The 12,731-nt window shown below is 34.6% G+C and overlaps 1 protein-coding gene across 1 annotated transcript; it reads right to left on the reverse strand.

The window, feature by feature from the left end:
- Nucleotides 1-2,741: 2,741 nt before the first annotated feature.
- Nucleotides 2,742-9,696, reverse strand: ASPA (aspartoacylase). The gene is made up of 6 exons (XM_009579688.1): nucleotides 9,397-9,696; nucleotides 6,786-6,981; nucleotides 5,496-5,589; nucleotides 4,599-4,706; nucleotides 3,561-3,670; nucleotides 2,742-3,023 (listed from the first exon to the last, which is right to left on the reverse strand). Exons 1-6 carry the CDS (start codon nucleotides 9,633-9,635, stop codon nucleotides 2,811-2,813), a joined length of 960 nt encoding a protein of 319 aa, XP_009577983.1. The 5' UTR covers nucleotides 9,636-9,696; the 3' UTR covers nucleotides 2,742-2,810.
- Nucleotides 9,697-12,731: the final 3,035 nt, after the last annotated feature.

The raw sequence follows: 12,731 nt of genomic DNA on the forward strand, positions 1-12,731 counted from the left end.
TGGAGAGTATTTCTGAGTCACAAGGTCTTCACTTTTCCTACTCAGCTTTTCCATGCTGTTGTATCTTGCTGCATAAAAAAGAAGTTATCACATCAGAAGTTCTTTGAGTTTAAAAGTAAATTAATTTCTGTATTCAACCACTTCAGGAAAATAAGTAGTCAGTATTTCTTCCAGAAATTAACAAAATAAGTTAAATGCAATGCAATTGCTGACTTTTAAAGCTTTTTTTATTCAGAGGACTACGTAATGCATTTCTGTAGCACTTTTTATTTTACTACCTGTGATGATCTAGTACTATGAATTATATTTTTAGTTTTCTATTTTATGTGTGTATGTGTAAAAAGAAATATTTGTTCTATGTACTTTTAAATTTCAATTAATACATTATGTGTCTTCAGTGTCATGGGTTTTCATCATACATATTCATTTGGTGCCTGTTTTAAAGGTGCTATTTAGGAAAGACTCAGGTGAATTCTGTTCTGTGTTTGGATGATAATATGAATTGCATTGGATTCTTACAGCTAAGCCTGCTGTGGGCAAAATGATCCAAAAGACTTTCTTAACACAGAAGAGAGCGTGAGGGAACTCTCCAGCGGAAAGGATAGTGCAAAGCTATTTGCAGGAATGGTGAAACATGGTTCTCGCTACCCAACTGGTCTTCTATAGATGCTGCATCCTGTGTTTCCTACCATGTATGGCCTGGATGGATTGGGATCAAACTGAAATCTTCAATTCAATTATGTTTTTACAGGGCATAGGAATTTGAGGGGAAGGACATTTATGTGTATCAATAGACCAATGTAATATCGGAGCATTGTTTGGCCTTCTTAGGATATGTGAGTATGAGAAAAAAAATTCCTGCGGTCTGGGAATCTTTCATCTTTGCTAGTTAATTTTGCATTGAAACTGCCAACAAAGAATATTGCCTTAGGACTATGCAGTTCCGTTTGGATTCTTTTTAGTGCCAGTTTTTGTACAAAAAAAAATACCTCTTCACATATACTCAGGAACCAGAATAAACTAGCCTGTGCTATACTCCATGTTGCTATGGGTAGACTTGTCACTGAAAACAGGTTCAGATATCTATGCGCTGCACTGAGGTCACTCTGTAGTTGTAGCCATAAAACAGGGAAGACATAAAAAAATGTAAGGAATGTGCTATGCCAATGTCCAGGCACAAAACTGCACAATAAAACTGAGGAAGAAGCTGGGGGTTTGTTTCTAAAAGTTCTGAGAAACTTCTGAGAAAATACCTTCCTTTTGTGGCGACAGAGCCCTGCCAGATCACACATACTGTCTCCTATCTCAAGGCTCTTATCGAGAACACTATGAATAATGACTACAACAGATAATTCTGTACTTTTTATACTATGTTTATTTAAATTAAAGAAATAAAACTTGTAATTCAATAAACATTCTGTCCTGTGTTTGTTTTTATTTTATTGCCATAGGAGTTACACAAAGCAAGGAAAAAAGATTTTGGCTTAGTAAGTAAATAAGGAAGACATCACTTCTCAAAAGATGTCATTTGGGGGTTATCTAGGCAATGAATCTTTCAGTAAATAGCTAATTATTGTATCCTTATGCAAAGTTCTTAATGTTTTCTCTATCCCAAATTATTGTCAAATATGTTAAAAACAACTTTAGAAAATTAATTAAATCCCCATTTTCTTCTCTTTTTCAGCTACTATGACAGGCTTTCTCTCTACAAATACAGAACAAGTCAGTCTTAAAATTCTGAGAAGTCTCCCCATATGGCATTCTTAATTTCCATTCTGAAATACTCAGAATGGTTTGTGCATTGCTCTTCAAAACCGGAGTAATTACCTAATCTTGCCTTCTTCATTGAAAACTTTTGGGGTACAACAGTTGGTTAAAATTTTATTTGGAAAATGTTATAAGCAGTAAGTGGATACACCTAGAAAGTTATAAAGCTATAAACTTCTCTTGTCCCCATTGCAATAGAAACTTTCTTCAAAAGTTTCCATGGGATGAGCACATCTTCTTCCTGAATTTGAATATTGCTCCAGTATGTTTCCCACTACTAGATAATTTCAAAATTCAAACTTTTTGTCATTAAATTAATGTTAAATCAGAAACAGCTTGAATTAATCTTGTAATACTTTAAATTTAAAAAGCTTTACATTTCATTTTAGTGTATTTTTCTCAAAAATCCTATGTTTTTAGCTTGTTTTATATCTTCGTAAGTATAAAAAGAAAAACAAACAAACCCTGAGGCTTACACTTCAGCGCAGTAGGGGTTAGTCACAAATGCAGGTAGTACAAGAGAGTTTTAATATACATACCCTCACTCTGTTTCTCTCTCCCTAGCTTTTCCTTTGTCTCATATTTTGTATGTTTATCTGCGGATTTAGTTTCAAGGATCACCTCATTTTAAAAAGTGTTGGTTATTGGAGGCGTGGGGTTATGAAGTAGAAATGCTGTGATTTTCCTATATAATGCAGTTTTGTGGATGAGCATCTTTCTATATGATGCTAGATATAAGTTTTATAGCCGCTAACCCATGTGTGGTACATTTTTTAATCATTTTATATAATGTGAACTAACAAGCTTCATAAAAATAATATTTATTCTTTGCATCTATAGTAATGTATTAGAACAAGTAAACAATCATAATTAGCATTATGACAGTATGTTTCATCTTAAAAGTGCTCAGCAATTTAATTAAATTACAATTTAAAATTAGATTCTGCATTTATTTATTTATTTATTCCATATTTACTACTGAATGACACTGGATTTCACAGAGAAGAAATCTACTTTTTGTATTGAAAATCTGTAATAGGTTTTTAAGTAGTGTTCTGGTCTAAGACTGAGCATCTGATATGTTTTGCAGAGAGTTTCATTTTTACTGTTTTTACAAAAGCTTGTTTCTTTTCATAATATGCAGCTTCGTTAATAAATGTTGGATAGATTGTACAGTCCCCTTTATATGCAATTACTTCTCCATCAAGAGTCAAAAATAGAGGATCCCCATTGTTCAGTGGCTGCCAGTCTTGATCCTTAGAGAAAGAAAATAAATAGAATATATTTACTTTCAAGTTTTTGTGTATTTCATGTGATTTCTGAGCTTATGCTCAATAATTATATTCTCTCCAGTTTATGGCAAAAGCTTTTAAAAGAATTCCTTTTAATCTTCAGTATGTAATTTCAGGCCCTCGTTTTCAGGCTTGTATAGAAATCACTGGTAAAGGTGAACTAAAAGGAAACTGCATATGCTCACAACTGATTAAAAACAGACCCTCATTTTTGAATTCAAAATTAGATTCATATTTTAGAATATAAGCTATCCTATTGTCTTTTTCTTTTCAGTTTTAGGTTCAAAAGTGATGTTAGATTCAGTGATTCCCGAGTGAGTTACTGAAATACTGTATGACCTTAATGACAGAACTTACTACAGGGAAGGTCTAAAGCATTCAATAAACCCATTGGCAATATTGTAATTTTAAATATTTACTATTAAAATATACTACAATGTAGCAGAAGCAACATAGGAATACTTATAAAATGTTACAAATGGAAACTATTTTAGAATTTACCTGCAGTTTAGGGTGAATAATAGCAATAACTTCATCATTCTTATTCCTGGGATAATCTACTTTCTCCATTATTTTAAAAACCTCAATTGTACATGGTGGAAATTCCTTTCCTAGAAAGAATAAATGTAATTTAATGTCAGAATGAACAACTGCCTGTTAAAAAGAACAATGCATTATTTATTCTCTTTGGAATGGCTTAAATCATAAGGTTGTACCTCGTCAAAGTTTACACACTAATGATTAGCTCATATATCATAAAAATGTCTAGCTCCAGATTTTTTGTCCCCTTGAAGCTAAGTTGCAGAAAGATTGTCCAGTCATGTACTGTAGCTTATGAAGCCCAGATCTAAATTTGGTGCTGAAATGTGACTTTTCACTGTATACTTAAAGATGTATTTTGTAGATGAAGAAATCTATGAAAGGCCTGTGTTTGATAGTGCTGCACAACACAGAATGGTATCAGTGCTATTTAATCTTTACCGTTCCAACACTATAATAGAGATTCTGACATGCACAACTATATTCTTTTCCTTCTGCTTCCAAAAAAAGCCCACTGACAAAATGTACTCTAAAAGAATTTTAAACACCTACTTTTGTCAGCATGTATTTTAGATAGTACACAGGTGTAACAATCTTACAAAATTTATTGACTTTAATTTTAGATAACAATGAACAGAAAGCATGTAAATTAAACACTTCCTTCTTAGTATTAATTTATGTATGTTCTCCATGTACATACTACTATACAAATATTGTTAGCTAGTATTTCAGATTCTGAAAGCAACTGTGAGATTAAGATCAAGTATATTTATTGAATCTTCAGAAAGAGGAAATATCCTTAAAGCTACCCAGCTATACAGGAATTCTGACTTTCTGATGCCACACGTAGGTGGTCTGGAGAAAAATCCTACTCCCCCCACCTCCTTTTTACCTGTTTAACTGTAAAATGTTGTAGCCCAACCTATTGTTTTAAAAAAATATTCTCCTGAAATAGTCCACTAATATGACAGAGGAGGCTATATTCTCTCATTACTTTACCTTCATTAAAAAGTTGCACAAAATCAAGGCCATGTTTGACAATCTTCCTCATTTTGTCCAAAATATCAGCTCTAACAACACCTTGTGGCTGGGGACCCACCTCCACACCTGTTTGCAGATGAGGGAGATTATTAATATAGCCATAATATTTCACATGCTTAGATTACACAGCAAAAATAGATGTCTGATTGGGTCTGTGTTTTATGTTTAAGAGGAATTGTAAAGTACAGAGTTACGTGATTTTTAAGGCAAGCAGAAAATTTAGCTCACCAGTCAGGATCAGTTTAAAGAACCATATGCACATTTTTGAGTGTGCTACTAGGGTAAGAGAAAGAGTCACTATATATATTCGTTTCTGTATTCTTTTCTTCATCCTATCTTTCCATGCTGCATTTTAAAGAACACATTGTTTAATATGAAAAGCAAACTAATGATTTTTTTTTTCTATGGTTATGGTTTTGATTCCATAAATGAAAAAGTTAACCACTTCCATGCAGAACATCATTTCCCCCTTCCTTTATGACGTCTTCTCTTTTCCTTTTCTTGGCTAACAACCAGCAGTTCAGCCAAGGCTTATTTAGAGGACATAAACATTTCTTTTCTGAAGCTGTTACTTCTTCCTTATCCTCATATATTATAAATATTTTCTGCAAACAGTGGGTTAACTGAGTTTAAGAATTTCCATCTGGCTTCTGTATTTTGTAAGCCAAGTATAAATCAGAAATCTTCAGAAGAAGAGATAATCATATACATTTGATTTGGTAAATATATTATCAAACAAATAGCTACTGGTGATCAAAGCACTCTGTATAACATAATGAAATGAACAGATCTGGAACAGGCATATTTTTAAATAATTTATGGTGGGTTAAAATAGTCTTTATTTTTCATATTTACCAACAGGATGTTTTGCTACAGATCGAGTTGTTGCATATTTCAAGCTAGGATGTTCAATCAGCAAAACAGGACAGCGTTCTGGAGCCAAAGCGTTCTGTGGAGATTGTTTAAAAATTTCTTTGTTATGCAAATATTTTAAAATGTTGTGCCACAAAAGATTACCGATGCAGAAGTGATTTACACAATGTCTTCAATATGTTGCCTTTATTTCATGGCCTTCAAAGAAGTAGGACATCTTTAGAAAACGTACAAAGCTGTATTTGTTGGTCTCCTTTCCATTAACTCATGCCAGGCATGCTCCACTGAACTTTGCTGTCTCCTAATATAACTGAAGACAGTTCTAGCCCTAAATTGCTAACAGGAAGAAAAATCTACTCATCAGTGTTCCAAAACTTAGAATCAAAATACCGTAAAGCAGGCTTCAAGTATTTTTTGTGTTAGACTTAGATTCTCTTATGGGGACACAGATTGTGAATTATGCCTTCTTTTAACCTTTTTTTAACATAGAAACCTATTTCAGGCCTCTTTCCTGATGACTGCCTACCATTGCTCTTCATATAATTCTAGTCATAAGCCTTCTATATCTTCAAATATTTTACAAACATTTAAATGGGATGCACGTAATAAGAAAAAAAATCAAATGTTAAAATACCCCTTGTTTCTAAGGGAAAAAAAAATTAAAAGTCCACACCATTGGCCTAACCTTGATTCCATCAGTCATTGTCTAGGTCACTAGTACTTCAACCAGATTACGCTTAAGCCAGCACTTTTGCAAACCTCATTCTACCAATACTTATCAGCTTCAGGAACAGCAGAATCAAACAGCTTCTAAAGATATATCACTATTCTTATAAATACTGATGAAGGGAACATTTGTCATTACCTAGTTCCATTATTTTTTTCTGTGTCTTTATTTCATAAAATTAATGTTTAACTATTTAGCATGTGTGATCCAAATTTATCCGAGTTCCTGACAGATCAGTGTGAAAGCAGATTAATTTACATTGATTTTCATAGATGTTATACTAAGCATTCCTCTTTGCCCATCAGTCTTACTAACACTCATTTTAATACATGAAGATTATGATGAGTTCAAATCTGAATTTCCTGGTATTATAATCAAATTATTAATTATCTCTGATTAAAAAACCCATCCTATGAGTGATTAAATATTTTAAACAGTTTTGCAGAATAAAAAATAGTATATTTAAAGAAACTACAAAATAATATATAGTAATACAACATTACAACTAATAAGCTATTTTAATAGTTCATTTAAATTAGTTTTACCTTGATATAATGAAACATTTGAATTGTAAAGTCATCCCTGGAGTTTTCAAGAATAAGGGTACCACCCATGTTAGAAGTGGTGTTGTGAAGGTCAAAAATAAGGTCATACGCATCATCACTACCTTTTGGACCAAATATCTGATTGATTTCCTGAGCCCTTCTCACTTCATATGGAATATCTTCCACCACTGTCCTGCTGTTAATATCAGTACAAAGAAATTATTAAACTCATTCCATGGCTTTACAGTCAACAAAATATGTATACCCTTTTCTTTTTACTTTAATTCCATAATTGACTGGAGTTGAAATCACCTATTTAATTACCAAACTGTTAAAACTTGATGAATTTGTGGTTGAAAAAGCAAGTATGATTGTTAAACAGGTCTTATTATTATGTATCTTGTGCAGAAGGGTAGTAAGAATTTTTTAATCTGATTTTAGCTGAAGACTATTTACTTCTCTCTTATTTCTTTATATCCTAAAATTTCACTTATGCAGAAAACTAACTCAAAATTTATCAACAACTTAAACCACTTCCAAGACTGGATCCAACTCCTACTGAAGACGGTATTCAGATATCGGTCCACGCCCTTTTACCTTGGACATCAGCCACAAGGTCTTTTGTAACTTGCTTTATTTCTTGTCTTCTCATATTCTGATCAGACTTTCACAGTTTATTGTTCTGACCCCTCCTGACCCCCAAAGCTCATAGAAGATTTTGCTACCTCAAATCTATTCCTCCAAAGTTTTAATACTTGTAATCTCAGGTGACTATGTCTGTATTACATTTCAAAAAAATGGTCTTAGCCTAAGGAAAGGTCTGAGATCTGCTTCCTTTAGGAAGCCCCTTCCTATAGGGCTCTATATGACACACAGACATCTATCTTGCATATTAACAGTGTACAAAGCTGCTGTAGGTTCAGACTTGTTCCGCATAGACAGCAAATATGGTTTTGATGACAGGCTTAGGATACTACCCAAGTACAATATAGACACACCTAATATCTTTTGCGCTAAATTCAGTTTTCTTTCTCAATACAGCTCAAGCTTTGTGATATTTTAATTTTTTAAGGAATACTGGTATTAAGTTGCATAAAGAAAGTTTTGTTAAATACTAACAAAACACCTTACTAACTGCATGGATATTTAAGCATCAGAAGAGGTTGCTGAGGAAAATTATGGGATCACCACTGCTGGAGCATTAGAAATAGCAAGATATAATCTATTAGGAATTTCTACATGCAGTTGATCTACTGGTGGGACGTGAGGTGGATTAGAATTTTTATGTGAGCCCCTCAGGCTCCTTTTTCTATTTTTATGATTCTGTATATCACATAATCTACCTTTGTATTCCTTAGTTCTGTCTTTGAAATTCAAGGTTTCTTCACATAAGACTGTTAAATTAATACTTATCGAAGCTAATGGGACTTCTACCATTGCTTTCAGTAGTGTCAGGATTTCACTCTCCTTTTTCTTATTTTGTAATATAATTTGTAAACTTAAAGGGTCTACACTTAAAGGGATCAGGTGAAGGTATTCCAAACAGTCAGTAGTGTTGTAATAGGACTGGGCAACTTAATAGGATTTACTGAGGAATATTAGTTAAAAAATGAAGACAACCTGCAGGTGTCTTAATCTGCTATTTTTTCAAGTGTTCTATGTTCAAAGCAGCTGAAAACAAACAAAACCACTTTTTTTTCCATACGTTTATCCTAAGTCAGCAATTAAAAGAATGGCCTCAACACTTATGTGTTAAACAGTCTGTTTATCTTATATATAAAAAATTCTAAAATGAAAAGACGTGCAAGGTAAGAATAATCATGCTTACAAAATATGTGATACATATTTCTTTCAGTGATATTCACCTTTCCTTTCTGAAACATAATTACCAGTTTAGCATGCAACTATACCAAGCATAAGAATGTTTACACAGAAAAGTACACCTCTGGAACAGATGTCTCAAAAGCAGAGACACATAAAACCCCATTAAAAATGTAAAATCAATTACTATTTTACAGTAATTATAGATTGTATTTCTTCTAAAATAATGAGTCAGTTAAATTATTGAGACTTTTTGGCTATCATTTTGCCATAGAATACATTATTTCTAACTTAGATAATTTCAAGTTTTCATCTTTTACTGTGTATAACTGAAATTAAATACACTTCCCTGATTTGTATGCCATTCTTTCAGATACTCAGATGTCTACCTTTAAATTGCTTTTATCTGCTACCTTCGACAGGTATAATTGTATTCAGAAGAGCTCCAAAGCTGAATGCACAAGACGACATGTGAGAAATAATGACTTTGCAACTCAGAACAGTAATACTTAAGTTTACACAAATACAGCTAATCTAATACTAATTTTAAATGCTGTGTTTAAGATTGTGTGTTGGTTTGAGACTCATTCTGCTAGCAATAGTTTTAAAATGAATCTGTTAACACTCATGCAATTTGTTCTTTTTGGGTTAAAGGTCAGTAATTTCAGTTATGTGACTGCACAGTTAAAATAGTAGTGGAACTTGTATTAACATTTTAATCTGGAGAGGAAGCTCCTTACAATTTTAAAAATCAGAATAGTAAAACAACAGAAAGTACAACTATTCTTACCCAAGATTATCAGGGTCAAAAACACGGTTCAGATCACAGTCAATGTATCTAGTACACTTCTTCACAGCTCTTGGGTTGGTAAGAAATGGTTTCACTTCCATTCCTGTTCTTTGAATCTCAGCTCCATTCTCTTGCCAGTGCTTGACCAAAAATACCCCTGATAACTCATTGCCATGAGTTCCCCCGAAGATAGCAACCCGTCTTACCGGAGGTTTATCAACAGCAGAAGAGGAAGTCATGCTTTTCAGCAGCTCTAAGAATTGCTGAAAGCAAAACAGAAAATAATGATAACGTAAAACTTTTGTCTCAAAAAAAAAAAAATTCTTTTTACTCTTTTAAATAGGAAATTCTTTAAGCCTGTTTAGGTCAGATGTGAATGAAAGTGAATTAACATCTCTCTAACAGTTTTAGACTCCCGTTGTGAGGCGGGGAGTTGCTAACCTGACACTCCTCCCTCCCAAGGAGCCCTCCCCTTCATTTACCATATTTAGTAATATCTCCAAGTCTGTTAATGGTACTGTTACACAGTTCAAAAGTTAACTTCTCCAGGCAATCTCTATTAATATATGATATATAGGTAAATCTTGTACTAATGACAGTATGAAAAGACTTTTTTAATGTAAACTTTAATAATGCACTTAAATATCTGACAGTTTTGCATTGCAAACTAGGTGTAACAAGTATACTCATGTATGTTTGAAGTTACATAAACATTACAGTATACAAGGGCAGAATGATCTAAAGTGAGCAAAAACAGTAAAATATGAATCATATCTTGGCTCTAGATCAACACATAATGCTGAAACATCAAGTCCTTTGATCTAAAAAAACAAGAACAGCTGAGTTCCTCAAAGCATGTTGTTGCTTGTATTATCTTTTTTGTTTAATAATATCTGAAGAACAGCGATTAGAAGAAACACTAGCTGAAATTAAAGTGCAATTTATCCATGACTGACTTAACTAGTATTCCTGGCTCTGCTAACACAGACCTTTAACACATTGAAACAACTTTGCCAGTGATGACCCTTCTAATTTCAGCAATCTCTTATTTAAAAGTGTCCTGGTTTCGCCTGGGATAGAGTTAATTTTTTTCCTAGGAGCTGTTTTGGATTTAATATGAGAATAATATTGGTAACACACTGATGTTTTAGTTGTTGCTAAAGTAGTGCTTACACTCATCAAGGACTTTTCAGCTTCTCATGCCCTGCCAGTGAGAAGCTAGGAGGGGGCACAGCCAGGACAACTAACCCAAACTGGCCAAAGGGATATTCCATACCATATGACGTCATGCTCAGTATATAAACTGGGGGGCGTTGGCCGGGGGGCAGTGACCACTGCTCAGGAACTGGCTGGGCATCGGTCAGTGGGGGGTCAGCAATTGGCCTTTTATCATTATTATTATTTTCCCTTCCTTTTCTGTCCTATTAAACTGTCTTTACCTCAACCCACAAGTTTTACTTTTTTTCCGATTCCTTCCTCCATCCCACTGCGGGGGGAGTGAGCGAGCGGTTGTGTGGTGTTTAGCTGCCTGCCAGGTTAAACCACAACAAAAAGAAAACAGATATAGACCACAATGGGACAATAGTTGTATTCTCCCCCAAAAAACCTTAGTCAACAACTTGACTTGTTCCATTTCCAAAAGCATTCAGGTAGGCTTCTGAAACTTAAGCCCAAGAGCAGCCATAATTTCCATCATGAGGATCAAAACATTTAGAATAAAAGGTCTTAATAACAGAAAATAAGTTTTACTGCTGTGACAGAAGTATTTGCAATTAGTATCCAACACACAATATAAATATAAAAAATATTACATTGCAAGGGAATAAAGAATGTTTGTTGAATTCCTTTTTATTAAGATTATACTCCAGTGACAGAGAGAGTATTTGGCTAGTGCCTGGGAGAGGCTTTATAACCCAGGCTGATAGACTGCAGGTCTACGAAAAGAAAGCTAAACTTAGGACTTATCTAGACACGCTCTGCCACAAATATATTTCCTACAAAAGTTGCTCTTTCTGTTTCAGCTTATGCATACAGATTTGCTGAATCTTACAGCGAGTTAATACAGAGAGACTGTTTACTTAAACACTCAACTGTATTACTCCTGTACTTAGAAGCTGTCAGATATTTAATCATAGTAAGTAATTTATTAAACAAAGCAGTGAAGTTGTATTTTACAGCACTGGACACTCTGTACTGTCCTTTGACCCCAGTCTCTTTAGCAGTGGTGCCAAAATGGCTATTTACACGCTGCCTGAAAAAATGACTCACGCTCTGAATCTTGGTTTGCTGAATTTAAACACCACAGCAGTTTGAAGAGTAAACAGCAAAATGCAAACATGCAGTGCTAGTACATATAGTTTATCTTTTATTGCTGGTGGTACTGTAATGGTTATAATTCCTTGCAAAATGCTGAATGAAATACAGACATTGTTTGTGCACTTACCTCATTTAACATGCACGAAGTTTGTCTCTTAAGAAGAGCTTTCTTAGGACAGATACAGTGCATTTCCAAACATGAGTTTAGGAACTAGAGCCATGGAGGCTTCTTTTATACCCTTAGAGCATGTTAACTTCCAAACAGCTTTTAACTCCTGGTCTCCCAGGACATTACAAGCACCCACGAATTTGTGGCATAAATGCAGACACTTGAAAAGCTTCCACTCTTCTGAATTAAACACCGGGACCAATCCCTTATTCCTGTGCTTGCCAATACTTACACTTTGAAAAATCATGTAGGATCATATTGAGTTTATTAAGAATTCAGATTGGTTTTATGTACTATATACCAGTATCTAGTAGTGCATCCGAAAGCTTAGAATGTGTGCCACGAGCTGAAAAACATACGCAATAATAAAACGTAAATGAAATGAAGTCTAGCTTTCAAGGCCACAAAGGTATATATACAAGAAGTGTACACAGCTCACCAAAGCCTTCTAAGGCACTGGCTGAAGCAAAAATTGGGATTCCAAAAGAAAGTTCAGGCTCCCATCCTGCCGAGTGCCAGGATTTTACACAGGAACCACTCAGTTGAAATCAGCCATGTGTAAAACCCAGAATAGTGGTTGAAGAGAAAAACAGCATGAAGAGTGCCGATAGTTTTATTTATATCCATGTTTGTGTTCACACATTTGTGGGTATTCAGCTCCGGCCCTGGGTTCTCGGAGTGCTGAACATGACACCACGTGGGCCAGTTTCACGGGTACGGAGATAATTAATTAAATCCTACAGAAGACCAACTTAACCGTTCCTGCCAGCTGGCCTCCTCACTGCGCTCTCCCCAGCTCGGGACAGGCCGCCTCCGACCGGACCGGGACCGGCGGCGCCCGGCGCCCCTC

The sequence above is a fragment of the Fulmarus glacialis genome, unplaced genomic scaffold (genome assembly GCF_000690835.1).
Source record: "Fulmarus glacialis isolate BGI_N327 unplaced genomic scaffold, ASM69083v1 scaffold27330, whole genome shotgun sequence".
NCBI classification, from domain to species: Eukaryota; Metazoa; Chordata; class Aves; order Procellariiformes; family Procellariidae; genus Fulmarus; species Fulmarus glacialis.